General features: G+C 37.1%; 1 protein-coding gene across 3 annotated transcripts in view; it reads left to right on the top strand.

The window, feature by feature from the left end:
* Positions 1–17,915, top strand: part of SESN1 (sestrin 1) — a 57,258-nt gene extending 39,343 nt beyond the window's left edge. For all 3 annotated transcript variants that reach the window (XM_070733323.1, XM_070733324.1, XM_070733325.1), the window contains 9 exons: positions 1,113–1,178; positions 2,395–2,595; positions 6,468–6,650; positions 7,660–7,899; positions 9,943–10,090; positions 13,969–14,081; positions 15,146–15,336; positions 15,954–16,098; positions 16,879–17,915. In XM_070733323.1, coding sequence (XP_070589424.1) covers positions 1,113–1,178; positions 2,395–2,595; positions 6,468–6,650; positions 7,660–7,899; positions 9,943–10,090; positions 13,969–14,081; positions 15,146–15,336; positions 15,954–16,098; positions 16,879–16,965 — 1,374 coding nt within the window. In that variant the 3' untranslated portion in view covers positions 16,966–17,915. The remainder of the gene's footprint in view (positions 1–1,112; positions 1,179–2,394; positions 2,596–6,467; positions 6,651–7,659; positions 7,900–9,942; positions 10,091–13,968; positions 14,082–15,145; positions 15,337–15,953; positions 16,099–16,878) is intronic.
* The last annotated feature ends 81 nt before the right edge of the window (positions 17,916–17,996 follow it).

The following is a 17,996-nucleotide window of genomic DNA, read 5'->3' as shown; positions in this document are numbered from 1 at the left end:
AGTCTTTCTTTTGATTATTTGGTAATTGACCAGGAGACAGCTTGGCTTCTATTCTCCAGAATCTGTTGTAAGATCATCATTTTGACCATATATTTATTTTGCTTTTTAAATGAGCAGCCAAAGCTCCAGCAGTGCTTTTCAAAAGGCCAAGTCTTGCTTTTCTTAAAAAAAAAATGCTGGTCTCTTACTACTTATTTTTTATTTAATATAATATACTTATACAGTATATCATAATTTGGTATATTTTTCTGAATGCAGAAGAAAAATATTCTTCTGACACAGAATTTCTTTCTGGAAGAAGTGATTCTGCACAAAAAAAATTAGAAATGATTGTGTGACTTGGGGCTTGTTCACAATAACAAAAGCAACTGGCTTTAGTTTTGTGAATCTCTTTAACTGCACAATCATACAATTGCAAAATAGGTTCAGGCAGTGTGTGTATAAAGGTGTTTTTTTTTAAAAAAAAAAACACCACTTGGCTAATCTGAATTCACTGCTTTTGTAATATGTTTAAAAGATCATAGCTGAAAACATTTTAGTTGTGCAATGGGGCTTGAAAATTAATTCAGCGAAAGTTTTGCGGTAGATAAAAGTTTCAAGTTGACTATAAATTCAATCTAAGAAATTACTGTTTGTTCTTTGTCATTTTAAAATAGACATATAAAAATCATATGGCATGTATTTTTGTGGCTTCTCCCTCAAGCCTTGATAAAATTACAGCCCTGTTACTTCCTGAAAGATACCAAAGAGATTTCATACATATTCTGTTCTGCGGATATGCAGATGTACTTCAAAAGCCTCCAGTATCGCTGACATTAGCCTGCTAGCAGCTGTGTACTGAACTCTTTGTTCTTGACCCTTTGCCAAGTACTTTATGCAAAACTAGGTTTTTTTACTGAACCAGGTTTCATTGTTTTTAATGGCATTAGAATGGCGCACTGTAAACAAGTGTGGCTTGTTATGAAGCATGGGCAGAACATTTCCACTGATTGCATTTCTGAAATACAAGGCTGGTTCTGTTTCAGTGATGAAGCATTAATTGCTCTCAAAGCCACAGCTGAAATGTTTATAAGTAAAAAGTTCAGATACTATAGTGTAACATTCTTTTCTAGGAACTTGGAATTAGGATCCCCAGACCACTGGGACAAGGACCAAGCAGATTCATCCCAGAAATGGAGGTATGCAAGGCATTCTGTTTTGTATGAAAACAATAAAATTGTGACATTTTTTGCCAGGGTTGGGGGGGATTTTCAAAGTTTAATGTTGACTGGAGAACAGCTGTTAATCTGCAATTTTGTATTGGCCATCCGGAGTGCAACAAATCATTAGCAGTGTTTGACCCCAGGAAAAGATGTTCATGTAATTTTAATAGATAGTCCTTAACTTACAACAGTTCTCTGTAGTGACCATTCACAGTTATAACAAGACTGAAAAAAGTGAGTTATGACCATTTTTCAGAGATACAACTTTTGAATCATCCCTATGATCATGTAACCAAAATTCAGACACCTGGCAATTAGTTCGTATGTACAACGGTTGCTGTGTCCCAAGGTCATGTGAGCATCTTTTGCAACCTTCTGACAAGCAAAGTTGATGGGGAAGCCAGATTCACTTAACAACCAGATTACTAACTTATCAACCGCAGTAATTCACTTAACAACTTTGGCAAAGAAAGATCGTAAAATGGGACAAAACTCACTTTAAGAAATGTCTCACTCAACAACAGAAAACTTGGGCTCAGTTGTAATTGTAAGTTGAGAATTACCAGTATTTAATTGGCCATTTTACACTGGTTGCCCAATTCTGTTGGGCATCAGATATTGTTTGACTTGATCCATTTTTTTAACAGACCTGCATGTTAAATATAATTAGCTGGTGAACTTTAATTCCAAATTAAGATTCACAAGTGGCCTTCTGAGAGTGATTTATTTTCTACTACTTAGCAATTTGGAAGACTTTATTGACTATCCTATTGCTTATAATTAAATACCGATATATGCTTTCTATTTATTTCTCAGTTAAAAAGTGCCCCCAGATAATTAATCAGTCACATTATTAATTTGTAGTTCACCTACTATTTGCCATGTTTGGGCAATGCTTAATTTCTAGAATCTTTTTTGTGCCCCAACTCAATGTGTGCACAGTATATATAGACATCGCAACTTATTTGGACTGTTTTTCTCATTCTCAGAGACTTGAAGATATATGGACTTCAACTCCCTGCATTCTTCAGCCAGCGTTTCTGGCTGGGGAATTCTGACAGTTGAAATCCGTACATCGTAAAGTTGCTGAGGTTGAAAAACACTGGCTTTGAAGGTTACAATTATTTAAAATATGTTATTTTTGCTCCTAGAAAACGTTGCTGTTGTTGTTGTGTTTCCCCTCTTCACACAGATTCTTCAAGTGAGCGCTGAGGATCCTCAGATGTCTTCTTTGTTTTCTGAGTCTTTCACAACTTTAGGGCATTTGGATAACATTACACTGGTGATGGTTTTTCATCCACGGTATCTGGAGAGCTTTTTGAAAACTCAGCATTATCTATTGCAAATGGATGGTCCACTGCCTCTTTGCTATCGACACTATATAGGTATAATGGTATGTCGAATTATGACCCAGGAAATTTCTTTTTACAGTGTTAGGATTTCTCTTTAAAGTTTATGTCTACGTGCTTAGAGAATCTCAGTATCACTGTGAATTTTATTAATTTGTATAAAAAAAACCCAGTGTTCTATCTCTGGAATATTTTAAGATATCCTAATGAGTTTCTATCTGCATGAAACATTATACTCAAAATTAGACAGTACCATAGATTCGAATTCTTTATTGACTTTTGTTTACATTGTCATGTTCCATAAAAACAATCAATTTAGTAACAGTGGTCTTGAGGGAAGCGGTTTTCTCATTCCACCGTCAATCTTTCTTGATCTAAATCTACTCTACGAGCCCTTTCTCATATTACTCACTTTTTTAGCATTTGCTACATAGAGAGCACAGACAGCTCTAAAGCACCAAAGCAAAGCTAATTGAGGACTAAGTGGACTTTTAGAGAAAATGGATTTAAAATTATTAGATAGATTTAGATAAGAGAATTCAAGGGAAAAATTTTAAACAATCCCTGACTCAATACTGATGTTTTATGGCTGCATTTAAATTAAATGCTTTTAATGATGGGTTTTAGATGTTTTTTAAATATTATATTTATTATATTGTACTATTGTTGTTGTGAGCCACCCTGAGTCTGCAGAGAGGGGCGGCATATAAATCTAATAAATAATAATAATAATAATAATAATAATAATAATAATAATTATTATTATTATTATTATTATTATTATTATTATTATTATTATTATTATTAAATAAAAAATGTTGTCCCAGAGTCTGACAACCTAAACTGGCTTGGGCGAGCTCAGTTGTACATTTGGAAACCTCCTATACTTTTAATAATCTTGCCAAGGGCTGTATGATAATTTAATTTAAATAGAAGAGTACAGGTAGCTCAGAACTGAAATGTAGAGTGCTTGGTGTTCCCTGAACTTGATTGTTTGCTTGCAGACGTTTCATTACTCAATTAGGTAATATCATCAGAGCTAGTGAGTGTGGATTTTATCCACTGTTTATATGCAGCAGCTTGCCCTCCAGGTTTTGATGGTTGGGGTGGAACCATGGTGGTTCCTTGATGAGTGTATTGCTTTCTGCTTGTTTGTCTAGTGTTAATTCATGTTTATCTGGGTGTTGGCTGCTGGAGGAGATTGTTCTGGCCTTTGCTTTCTTTTTAGCGTTAGTCTCTTATAAAGGTAAAGTTTTCCATCGCACATATGTGCTAATCGTTCCCGACTCTAGGAGGTGGTGTTTACCTCTGTTTCAAAGCTGAAGAGCCAGCTCTGTTCAAAGACTTCTCTGTGGTCATATGGCCCGCATGACTAAATGCCAAGGCACGTGGAACATTGTTACCTTCCCCCCAAAATGGTTCCTATTTTTCTACTTGCCTTTTTACATGCTTTTGAACTGCTGGGTTGGCAGAAGCTGGGACAAGTAACGGGAGCTCACTCCAAACTTGAACTGCTGATCTGATCAACAAGTTTAGCGTTTTAGCCACTGAGCCATACCGTCCCTGCCGCATCTCTTGAATGGCACGTAAATATGGTTTATTTCTTACAGTAGCTGTAAGCTTCCAGGAATTCTCTAACATTTTTGGAATTCGCCTAGGATGCTCAGCGTTTCCCATTTGAAACCATGGTTGGCTCTGTCCATTTTTGGCTGCATGAGATTAAAGAGTTTTCATCGTGTCCTCCTGACTGTTCATGGATCTGCTCTTCTGCCTATCTTACATAGCGACTGCTACAGTCCTTATAGTATGTAGTAGATGACTTTTTTTCCCCTTCGTTTTTTCTTTCATTGTTTTGGTTTACTTAAGAAGTTTTGGAGGCTTTAATTTAATTTTGTTTGTGTGTTATGGTAATGTGGTGTGGTTGAAATAGTCCTGCTGATTTTTCATGTGACTTTTTTTTGTTGTATTAGGGTTATCCTTTTCATAGCTTGTGTTGGTTCTACTCTAGTTGAGTAGATAAAGCTGCATGGCTATCCATTTTGTTGGAAGGTGTTGCATAGGCATTCTGTTTCCTTGTTCTGATATATGGGCCGGCTACAGTGTGTGCTTGTCTAAATAATGTTCTTACACAACTCCTCTTGTAGGCGGTTGGATTGTAACTTTGGAAATGGATTGTTCTCCTTTCCATAAAGCTAAGACAACTTTCTATCTGGAAACTTTTTAACAGTGAAAATATAAAACAATTAAAGTGATAAGAGTTCAATTTTGAATAAATCCAACCCGAAATTAGAACTAAACTATTATATCTCAGTAATGCTATCTCTATTGTATGATAGGGATAATAGGAAAGAATAATTATTTTCTATCATTGCATTCATTTCTATGACCAGTTTGCAAAACACTTTTCTGTATAGAAAATCTTTTAAGTTTCAACCTTTTTCTTCGAAAATCTTTTAAGTTCCTTCTGATTTACAGTGCATATTAAGATAAGATATGCATCTTTTGCAGTTGTTAATATAGGGATTAAGGGCTCCTTACAATTTCTGCATCCTGAGAATATGGACAGGATTCTAGGCTCTTTGAGATTGTCTACATGCATGCTTGTTACATCCTGGATGTAAAACTAGCCAACTACTAAGTTGTGCATATAGTTGGTTCTTGACTGTCCTGTTTAACAGGTAACTTTAGATTTAAATGCTACAAATGTTAAGGAGCATTATTTTTTATTAAATGATTTGGATATAAAAAATCCTGGTATTTTCTGGGTTGCCGTGTTGTGAGGAGTTTGTAAAGGAAGAATATTTTATTGATCCTGTTTAATTTTGACAGTACAGTAGTCCCTCGCTATACCGCGCTTCACCTACTGCGGCTTCATTTCATCGCGGGTTTCTGAGGAAGTCGATCAGCAGATTTAAACAGCCCGCCGAACTCGATCGGCAGGTTTAAAAAAAATATATATATCTAAAATTGTAAATACTGTATTTAAATACTGTATCTAAAATAAATACTGTGTGGGAAGGGTTTATAAACACTTAAATCAATGAAAACTTACCAAACAATTACAATATAAATACTTAAATAAGTACTATCAGTCGATAAATTCCCCATCGCGGATTTCACCTATTGCGGCCAGGTCTGGAACGTAACACCAGCGATAGGTGAGGGACTACTGTATACTTTAAGAGGCTCATGTGTAACCCTTTGGCCTGGATCCCATGGGGAGGTGGGAGGTGATTCTTATCCTGTTTTGTTGGTGTTTAGGTAAAGCTGTTAACAGAGATCGCTTGAAGATCAAAAGTGAAATTTTATTCCCTAAATGCAGAATAGTCATTGCCCCAAAAGATTAAGCAATGCATTTGATTCATTTAAGGAGCTTGGTTGTACTTCTTCTTGCTGCTTTCAGCTTGTTGAAAAAAAATCATTCTAACGATGGTTCTGTTTTGTAAGCCACTATATGCCTATGCTTTTTAGGGGAAAATTTGGATATCATTTCAGTCGATGAAATTTCTTTCTAGAAATATAAGCCTTAAATCAGGGCTGATCAGTGTACAGCCCACCAGATGCAACTGAACTCTTATTTCCCCATCAATCCTCACCAGTGGGATTATTAGAGATGAGGAAGTTGCAGTTCATCCTAAACCTAACACGTTCCTGTAAATCATGGGATTTGCCTCTGCAAGTTGCTCTCAAATTTAATCCATTTCACTTTATTTCTTTTCAATTTTGATCTCGCATATAAGGCATATACAAAAATGAATTAATTTTTTTAATGCATGATTTTTTCCCAGTACTATACGGTACTGTGTTATATGCATTCTTTTACTTTTACTTTACCTAAGCAGTGTTCTCTGTAATTATGTAATTATGTTTTTGAATGACTCTGTTCCATCATTCTTGTTTTCTCATTGTTTTCTAGGCTGCAGCAAGACATCAGTGCTCTTACTTGGTAAACCTTCATGTCAATTATTTTCTACAAGTTGGAGGAGATCCTAAATGGCTGAATGGTCTAGAAAATGCACCTCAAAAGCTGCAGAAGTTGGGTGATTTGAATAAAATATTGGCACACAGACCCTGGCTCATTACAAAGGAACATATCGAAGTAAGTGTGCTTCTTGAATCTGTAATGATCTTATATTTTTGAAATGGCTGCCATTATTCGTTGGTCCATAATTCTTAAGATACCAATTTGTTGTTTACTCAAATTTAAGTTATTGCAGAACCTGTCTCCAGATCATTGTAATGAACTCAGCAGGGTTTTCCCCATCACTTGTTGCAATTTTTTTTAAGTTCTCTTTTTGTTTTTACCAGTTCAAAGTGAAACAAGAAAAGATAATCCATCTTCTCCAGAAGTGCAAAATATTCTCTCTCCAAAATTTTTCAGTCCTATAGCACTAATGGCTAAATTGTTTCTGGATGTTTGACTTTTACAGTATTTAAAGTAGTTAAAATATATTGTTTCAAACTCTCATTTCCTACATAGACTTTATGCTTAATCATCCTTCTCCATTGCCTGCTTTTATTTCTGAATTACATTACTGTCCTGGATCCATAGAACAAACAATACATGGTGTAATTCCCATAGCTGCCGAATGAAAAAGGGCTGTAAGGTATTGAACATGGCTTTCTGCATTTTAAAAGGACCCTTTAGATTTACTTAACATTAATCTTTTGCCCTAGTATTTTTGATCTATCGTGATATTATTTGTGGTGTGATTATTATAGGTTTGTTATGGAATATAGTTTGGAGGGGGCACTGCTTCAGAAGGCAAAAAGGCAGCTGAGCTTGAAAGGGTTTATAAGGGTTTATAAATATGTCTCATATTTTTTTGAACCCTGAAATAAGCACTTGGTCTTATTTGCCATGCGCTCAAAAGCTGTGATTGGGCTTTTTATCCGAGGATGTCTTATTTTGGGGAAAATAGGGTAGTTTACACAGGACATCTATAGTTATGCGGATGGTTGCTTTAATCTGGGAAGAGTCTGCCTGTAAGTGAACAATAAGGAAACTTCTCAGAAATAACTCCATATGTCACTGTTGGTTCTTGGGGCCTGACATAATTTGATGTAATGATTACATTCTCTCTCTCCCCTCCCCTTTTTTAAAAAAGCGACTTCTAAAAACTGAAGAACACAGCTGGTCATTAGCAGAATTGGTCCATGCTGTAGTACTCCTCACACACTATCACTCGCTTGCTTCGTTCACTTTTGGCTGTGGAATCAATCCAGAGATCCACTATGATGGCGGCCACACTTTCAGGCTGCTCTCCGTTGATGGATATTGCATTTGTGATATAGCAAATGGCAATCATGAGGAGTATAAGATGCACATCCCTGATACAGATATTACAGTAAGTATTATGTTCTGAAAGGTTGAGTGTTTACCTTTTTTAAAGGCATCTGCTTGTGATGGTGTATATTTGTAAAGTTGTACAACTTTCTTTCCTTCCGTTCGTCCCTCCCTCCCTTCCTCCTTATTTTTAATGGAGAGAATGAATACTTTAAACTATCAAGTGAATCTCTTTAGCAATGCAAGATGGATGCCACAGAGGGCACACTGAAATGGAGCATATCTGTTACTTAACCATTGGAGGAAACTTCTGTATGACTTTGTTTGAACACATGAATTCGGGAACACAGAAATAATTCAGAGAAAAATTTTGGAAGTCTAGAGACAGGGGAAGAGGCAGCTAAATTAGGCTGAAAGCAATCTTAACTTGAATGTAGTCTAGAACATAACATTTCATTTCAGCTGCACCTTTTGAATCATACTGTATATCTGTTAATATATGTTAACAGTATTTCCTGCAGCAAATTACAGGGTTAGATATAATTGCATGCCAAGAAACCCAATTGGCTTGAGATATGCAGACTTGGATTCCTTTCAATATGAGCTAGAAGAAACATCAATATTCAAGAAATGTTTTTCTTCTAAGAGTTGGTCTGACTTTTCTAAATTAGCACATGGGATTATCTGATATATCCTCTCCAAGACAAAGAATGGTTATAGGATTGTTTTTATTTTTCAAGATTATATGATTGGAGATGCTTATAAAGTTCTTAAGAAGCTGTCTTCTCACAAACAGTTTGCATTATATTGGTTCCATTAAAACAAAATAGAAATAGTCACTCTGTTCTTAATTGTAAGAAATGTTGAGATTATGAAGTGTATCAGTTAGAAACATGATTTGCTGCTCAGTTGAGACGTTATTAATAACACAAGCGCTCGGCCTTTTAAAAATTTGTTCTAACAAGTTCAAAATACAGTGATACCTTGTCTTACAAACTTAATTGGTTCCAGGACGAGGTTCTTAAGGTGAAAGGTTTGTAAGACGAAACAATGTTTCCCATAGGAATCAATGGAAAAGTGATTAATGCGTGCAAGCCCAAAATTCACCCCTTTTGCCAGCCAAAGCGCCCGTTTTTGTGCTGCTGGGATTCCCCTGAGGTTCCCTTCGATGGAAAACCCCACCTCCGGACTTCTGTGTTTTTGCAATGCTTCAGGGGAATCCCAGCATCGCAAAAATGAGCACTTTGCTGGCAATGGAAGTTTGGAGGTGGGGTTTCCCAGCGAAGGGAGCATCAGAGAAATTGCAGCATCGCAAAAACACTGAAGTCTTCGAAACCCCACCTCTGGACCTCTGTGTTTTTGCGATGCTGCGATTTCACTGAGGCTCCCCTCACTGGGAAACCCCACCCCCAGACTTCCATTGCCAGTGAAGCGCCCGTTTTTGTGCTGCTGGGATTCTCGTGCTGGGATTCCCTGCAGCATCACAAAAGCACGGAGGTCCGGAAGTGGGGTTTCCCATGGAGGGGAGCCTCAGGGGAATCCCAGCAGCGCAAAAATGGATGCTCCGCTGGCAACGGAAGTCCAAAGGTGGGGCATCCCAGTGGCGGCGGTGGGTTTGTAAGGTGAAAATAGTTTGTAAGAAGAGGCAAAAAAATCTTAAACCCTGGGTTTGTATCTCGAAAAGTTTGTATGACGAGGCGTTTGTAAGACGAGGTATTACTGTAAAGGATTAGGTATATTATAGCAATCACAATTATAGCATATTTAATGTTACTATTCTGTGATGTAGTGCCACATGAAGGAACCACTGCTAGCAGCTCCTGCCCACAAGTATATTTATGCATCAACTTTACATAATATCATTTTGGGACATTTATAAATTCCTTCAAGTGGTAAAACAATTTCCATGTATTTGCTGTGCAAAAGAGAAATTGTTCCTTTAATGTAAGCATTAGAAAAATTATATTTGCTTTCTTCTTAATTCTATAAACGGGGATTCTAAAAAAGTTGCAAGTACTATGTCAGGTATAAAATAGAAAATTTGGTCTTTATCATAATAGAGTATCAGTGCTACATTGCAATTTTAAAAATGTTGCTATTAAAGACTCCCGAGCCCTCCTGTGAAGTAGAAGCACTTATGGAAAAAATGAAGCAAATTCAGGAATGCAGAGATGATGTTGAAGCTAGTCAAGAGGAAAAGGCCACCCGATTTGAGAAGGAGAAGAGAGAAAGCATGTTGGTGGGTTGCTCAGGTCAGAACGCATTTAATATTTCTTTACTTTTTAATTTCACATGTATATACAGTATATATCAGTTTCGGTATTTATACTTCCTTATTGTTCTGATGAATAAATAGTTCGTCAGGGCAACAATAACTTCTCTCTTCTAAAACCAGGGTCAGAATGATGATGATGATGATAATCCAAACCTATGTTCCAACCCAGCACACGCTAAAAAGTTCTGATCACGGGGTAGTAATTTTTAGAGTTTGTACCTAAACTGCCACTCCTCAGTATAATATAGGCCTCACATTGCTTCCTATAAAGACAGTGCTTCTCAATTATTTTCATTTCATTTTATTGGATTTGTATGCCGCCCCTCTCCGTAGACTCGGGGCGGCTAACAACAGTAATAAAAACAACGTGCGACAATCCAATACTAAAGAAGCTAAAAACCCTTATTTTAAAACCAATCATACATACAAACGTACCATACATAAATTGTGGAAGCCTAGGGAGAAAGAATATCTTAATTCCTCCATGCCTGACGACAAAGGTGGGTTTTAAGAAGCTTGCGAAAGGCAAGAAGGGTGGGGGCTATTCTAATCTCTGGGGGGAGTTGGTTCCAGAGGGCTGGGGCCGCCACAGAGAAGGCTCTTCCCCTGGGTCCCACCAAACGACATTGTTTAATTGACGGGACCCGGAGAAGGCCAACTCTGTGGGACCTAATTGGTCGCTGGGATTCGTGCGGCAGAAGGCGGTCCCGGAGATTTTCTATTATGCCCCCTCAGGAAGAAGATTTCCCATGCCCTCCACCCAATTCTCTGATCTGGACCCTAGTGGTATTTTAATGTTTATTATTTTACTTATTATAAGCTGCAAGCAAACTATTGGCTGGGGAAGGCTGCACTACCCACTTACCTGGAAGGAAGTCCCACAGAACTCAGTGGAGCCTGTTTTCGGATAGGGCAAGGGTAGGCAAAGTTGGCTCTTCTACGACTTGTGGACTTCAACTCCCAGAATTCCTGAGCCAATCATGCTAGCTCGGGAATTCTGGGAGTTGAAGTCCACATGTCATAGAGGAGCCAACTTTGCCTACCCCTGGGTTAGCGGAATTAATTGAGAAGGACCATGTATATTCCCTGGGGTCACCCCCCCCTGGCCTCGCTCCACATCCCCCCACCCAGGGGGCCCTGCCCCACTATTTGAGAAACACTGCTATAAGGCAGAGGTAAAATTCCAAAATTTTTCCTACTGGTTCTGTGAGTGTGGTTTGTGGGGGGTGGCAGGGGAAGGATATTGCAAAATCTCCATTCCCACCCCCTCTGGGGCCAGCCAGAGATTATATTTGCCGATTATCCGAACTACTCAAAATTTCTGCTACCGGTTTTCCAGAACCTGTCAGAACCTGCTAAATTTCACCCGAGACAGGTGTCAAACCCACGGCCTATGGGCCAGATGCATCATGTGCTGGCTCCGCCCCTGCCTGGTTTAGCAAAGAGGGAAAAGGTCATGTAATGCCACCATGACGACACGAATTTGAAACCCCTGCTTTCAGAAAACTCCTGCTTCAAAAAGTTGTTAAATATTTTGCAGCTCAGCATAGACCTGTCATATTTCTTAAGCAAGATGAGGTTTCGGAGAAGGGCGGCATACAAATCTAATAAATAATCATCATAATAATAATCCAGAAAAGAAGTGTCAGCATTGTCCATGGGTTCATCAAAATGAAAAATATTGTGCACCCCAAGTGAGATGATGGAAATCTGCTGCCTTCCAAAAGTATTAAAATTTCCAGCCACAAAATTCCCGATTAATGTATCTGTTGGCTGTGTGACTCACAATTCGGGAAACTTGAAGAACACTAGATTTAGTAAATACAGTGAAATCTTGATTTATCTTGATGAAAAAGATTTTTGTAAAGATCAGACCAATTTTCTGCACAAATTGATATCATTTGCATAATACTACACACAAAGTAAATAAAATAATTTGTCATTTGTGAAACAGCACCATTATGCAAATGACATAAATTAACATAAGTGGCATAATTAGTATAATGGTATCAAGCAGATGAGGCAAATTGTCACATTAGCACTTGCCAGTTTAACAGGCATTCATTTTATAACAATCACCCTTAAAATTAATCTGTTAAAACTTAAGAGGTTTAAAAAATGGAAAGCTGCATAATCATTAATGGACAAATCAGATTTTTAAAATAAATAAATGTGAATTCATTAGCTCAAAGGAGCTAGCCAGCAAGTTTGGCAGGCTCTATTCAGTCATTTCATTTTAACTGTAGGCTCTGTATGGGCTTTAAAATACCTCTTATCAAATGATAAAAATGGTTTTGTGTTCCATATCATAATAAGTTTTCAGTAGCCCTAGGAAATATTGCAAATGTTACATTCAAAACCAGAAATCCTCTATTACATAATTTACAAAATGACAATACCATGTGTGTAGGTATAATAACCACATTCACTTAAGAACAAAAATATCTGAAAAGTGGATATCACAGTTAGGCAAGAATAGGAAAGAAATAACTGGAGAAAATAACAAAATTAAAAGACCTACAAACAGAAATAAAATGTCTATAGTAAAAGAAAACAAAAGTAGTACCAATAGTGATAGATCCCAAAACATCTGGAGCACCACATGAACATCATCATCACATTGACAAAATTGCCATTAGTCAGTTGTAAAAGACAGCTTTCCTTGGAACAACTTACATCCCGCGATGATATCTTTTAACACCTTGGGAAGGACTGGATAGGTGGATAAAGATGCCAAATCAGCCCACGTAGAAGGCATTATATAATCAAGCCACAAGATGACTAGGAAAATGAGTTAATGTCTGCCAGGCCCCTCAAATCTAGGAAAGATGCAATGCGTGTACCAGATAAAATGGTGCAAATATCTTCCTAGCCACAGGTGCCCCTGCATGTACAGTATATGTAACAATACATACTTGCATAAGAACAAATTGTATATAGATAAGGAGGGGATATTGTTGCAAGCAAAGTGTGTGTTTTGGCAGACCCAAGCCAAGGCTCCAATTCAGCTGGCTCATTCTCCCTGCCTGTTGGTTCTCAGAAGCAGCATATGGGTGTTCACAACCAACCTGTAGAATAACTAAGTCTTTTATGTACAGTATTTGATAGTGGAAGAACTGACGTATTTACAGTATGAAACTCATAACCGAAAAACTGCAGTGGCAGCAATTACCATACAGCTAAGCTTGTATAGTTGGTTCATTGCCACTAAAGCTGTGAATTTTTCTAAAATGCTTGTAGACTGGGTGTTAATTGTATCTACCCTGTCAATGATGAATGCTCATGAAGAGGCAGTAACATCATAAGCGAGGATCTTTGATGCTAATTCCTGGTCCTGTGTACATTATTGACCCCTATCACAGTAATTAAGCAGGAGTTCATTCTCAAGGGCTAGTTTTCTCATATTTGGAAATAATTACAGATGAAAACAAGCTTGTTCATTTTTCACTTGCTACCATATAAGTGACATTCAAATAGGCTGCAGCTCTGCGTTTCATAATACAAACTATCAACATGTATTGATCCTTGTTATTAAAAGCAAAGATTACATAGGGATGAATTTCAGTACTGCATTTTTAAGGAAGCTAAGCTATATTTTATCTGCAAAATACTTTTCCTGTATGGATTACAGAAGTTATTTATTATAATTTGGCAATGGCATTAAACTATTTTTTTTTAAACAACCGTATTAGTTGTCCCAAAAGTGTACCCCACTCCCCAGAGGCAATTGGACTTTCTAGTATCAGAAAGTCCAGTTGCCTCTTAAGAAAAAAAAAAATCACCTTTGGGACAACCATGACCTGGATGACTGAGAATCTCCATAGAAATTTACTGTGCTTGTGACATATTTAACAGAAGATGAAGAAATAGCACCAACGAGAGATGTATCTCGTCACTTTGAGGATACTAGCTATGGTTACAAAGATTTCTCAAGACATGGGATGCATGTACCTACCTTCCGTGTACAAGTAAGTCATACATTATCAGTAACAAAATGTAAAGTGTTTCCCAGAATATTAGCTGTATAAATTACACAGAATGTTAGATATATAAATTATATGTATGGGTTTTTTAAAAATAACTTTAAAACAAGCATAGGCAATTTGGTGCCCTGCAGGTTTGAACATTTACTAATCATTCTCAGGATTATATATATATATGTATCACGTTTCTGCTGAATCCAACAGAAAAGATACACACACACACATATACACACACACACACAAACTGGTAGGTACACACTGCTCAAAAAAATAAAGGTAACACTTGAAACAACACAATATAATGCCAAGTAAATCAAACATGTGTGAAATCGAACTGTCCACTTAGGAAGCGACTCTGATTGACAATCAATTTCACATGCTGTTGTGCACATTCAACTTTGTACAGAACAAAGTATTCAATGAATTTCATTCATTCAGATCTAGGATGTGTTGAGTGTTCCCTTTATTTTTTTTGAGCAGTATGTATACACATACATAGATACCTATATATATGGAGATTATATACTGAAGGCTATACAGATAATCCTTGACTTATAACTATTCATTTAGCAACCTTTCAAAGTTACAACAGCACTGAAAAAAATGACATGTGGCCAGTCCTCATACGTATAACTGTCATATCATCCCCACTGTCAATGGATCAAATTCTGGCATTTGACAATGGGCCTGTATTTAAGCGGTTGCAGCATCCTGGGATCAGGGGGGAACGAGAGTCATCATTCCAGCCAGTTTCTGACAAGCAAAGTCAAAAGGGGAAGCCGAATGATTGCAATGACTTACTAGACAAACCTAACAAAAAATGTCATAAAATGAGGCACAATTCACTTAAAAATGCCTTGGTTCGGAATGGAAATTCTTGTCCCAATTGTGGCTCATAAGTGAAGAACTACCTGTAGTTGAAACCAGTGGTGGACAAGAGTATCCATGCTGTTGGAATACAGAAATTATCTCACTAATTTATATTTTGAAAAATACAGTGAAAAAAAGTTCTTGAGAACTTGCTCCCATGTACCTATTTTGCTTTTAAGGACTATTCATGGGAAGACCACGGATATTCGCTAGTAAATCGTCTCTATCCAGATGTAGGACAACTGATAGATGAGAAGTTTCAAATTGCCTACAACTTGACTTACAACACAATGGCTATGCATAAAGATGTGGATACATCTATGCTTAGGCGTGCAATCTGGAATTACATCCACTGTATGTTTGGAATAAGGTTGGTCCAGATCAGCTTTAGTTATCTATTAATTTTGGAAATTTTGCTCCCCATATTTCTTGAACACATATTATGGAAATTTATTTTAAGAACCTGCATCAAAAGCCATGAGTATGCAATCAATGAACTGGATAAAAAACTAATTGCATTGGTAACTTACTAACAAATGCTTTTAAAGACAAATTCCTGATAACAATTGTGCTTGAGGTAAGAACCTTGTATCCTGAGAAAGCTAACTAGCTAAAAAAACTAAAGTAAAAGTATTTCAAGAACAAAGGTTTTGTGTTGCTCCCAAATCCATGGCTAGAAGATACTAAGAAAGCTTTTCAGAGAAAGGATCAGAACCAAAAAGGCAAACTATGAGAATTTTTGCATATTGGGGGATTTCAATGCGATAGTGTAACCTGACTTGGACTATAAGACTAACAAAGGAAACATATTGAGAATGGACAGAAATACTAAGGATACTACTATAATTGTAATTCCAGCAAAACCAGCTTAAGATCTACCAAAAAAATATATGGCTGTGAAATAGCAAGCAATAGCGTAATAATTATTATGACTGGCAACTATGTGTTTGATGCAAAATCTGAAAATATTTCTTCTCCTGATTACAGATATGATGATTACGACTATGGTGAAATTAATCAGCTGTTGGACCGCAGCTTTAAAATTTATATCAAAACAGTAGTGTGTGCTCCTGAGAGGACCACAAATAGAATGTACGATAGCTTCTGGAGGCAATTTAAACATTCTGAGAAGGTATGTTGTGTATGCATTGTTATACATACATCTGTGCATTGTGACTTAGTAGGTTGAATAATATTAAGAGTTACATTTACGAAGGCATTAATTTTGCTTATATTGACTTAAATATCTACACTTTCAGTAGCCTGTAAAATTTTTATCTTTGCATTATTGCTTTTAGTAGAAATCGCAACATTAAAGTACTGTATTGAAGAAAATTCTGTGGGTCCTTATGATTAGAGCTACCTTGTCTCACCTGATAAGACCCAAGTCATTCCAGGTCTAAAGCCTGGTGGCGCAGTGGTTGTGAGCCGCCCTGAGTCTAAGGAGAAGGGCAGCATAGAAATTTAGTAAGTAAATAAGTAAATAAATGCAGTGCTGCAGGCTACTTCTGCTGGCTGCTTGCAGTTTGGCAGTTCGAATCACCAGGCTCAAAGTTGACTCAGTCTTCCATCCTTCTGATGTCGGTAAATTGGGGACCCAGATTGTTGGGGGCAATAGGCTGATTCTGTAAACTGCTTAGAGTAGACTGTAAAAGCACTGTGAAGCAATATATAAATCTAAGTGCTATTGCTATCATAGCCTCATGAATATTGCGCATATAGCTATCACATGGAGGCAGCAGTCCACCTAATTGGCTGTTGCATAATATACCTGCCATCAGCAATCACTGGTATTTTCATGGATTTCTGTCTGGTTTTAGTTCAATTATTAGCAGAATTTCTGCATGCCTTAGAATACTGTAATGCACAAAAGACACTAAACTCAATTCTTCTTTTGATTGTTTCCTTTAAGGTTCATGTCAATTTGCTTCTCATAGAAGCGCGGATGCAAGCTGAACTGCTTTACGCTCTGAGAGCCATTACTCGTTACATGACGTGAAAACTTTGGGCGGTAGTAATTGAAGGTGCCAAAGGGGCAACATACCAGGGCTTGTTAAGGGGCTTCTCAACCAGCAGGGGCTAAAAGCCATGCAATTATTTGTGCCATAGTGTTTATTATTACTACTACTGCTACTACTAGTATTATTGCAGCTCCTTCCTTAGTGGGATATTACTGCTGATGTTGAAGTTGGTGGTAGGACAGTTGTTCAAAGACACAATCAAACGGATTCCAGCCTGCTCTAGTTAGCATAGGAGGCAATGATTTGTGGCAGACAACTAATTACCGAAATCTTTATGTATTGTCAGAAATAAATAAGAATCTGGAAGATGAGAATTTTGCTTTTGATATAGGGGTGAATGTTTTTATAAAAGTCCTGATGCTGCTGAACATGCTGGTTAAATGAAGAGACTAGCAAATCTTTATTAAGCTATAAACAAATGCAAGCAATGCTATCGTCTGAGCCTACATTGTATGTGATGTTATAGAAGCTCCTTGCTGATAATGCAGAGCTGAACAGGATGTTACATTAACAGTTTTGATTGTTATGAGAATCTTTTGCTGTCTAGGTTGGTCTTCTTATTTCAGACTGAGGCAGTGCGAGACTATCAAAGCTGCTTAAAAACCTGCAAGTTTGTGAAAAAAACTGAATGGTTGAGAGCAAGGATAGATAATCTTACTTCTTCAGTACTCCTAGAAGCTATCTAAGGTGTTGAAATACCAATTCAGGCCTCAAATAGCTTCTTACTAAAACACTCATTTCTACAGTCTGCCCCTTAAGTTGCAGCTTACGTAGTTAAACAAGAAAATAGCATAAGAGCAAGGACAAAAATCCTGTGACTTTGATATATGTATGTGAGTGCGTGCATGTGTAAAATATATGGACACTTTTTGTATGAGGTCTTTGTTAGTATTACTGGGTTGTTTAAATAAAAAAAAAATAACATTTTTCTCTTTTTTCATACTTCTTACACTAGTACTGGTATCATTCATTACAAAATAGACAAATGAATGCTGTGTCTGGTGTGTAT

The sequence above is a fragment of the Erythrolamprus reginae genome, chromosome 1, assembly GCF_031021105.1.
Source record: "Erythrolamprus reginae isolate rEryReg1 chromosome 1, rEryReg1.hap1, whole genome shotgun sequence".
Lineage (NCBI taxonomy): Eukaryota > Metazoa > Chordata > Lepidosauria > Squamata > Dipsadidae > Erythrolamprus > Erythrolamprus reginae.
The sequence above is the reverse complement of the archived record's forward strand: the minus strand, read 5'-3'. Positions and strand labels throughout refer to the sequence as shown.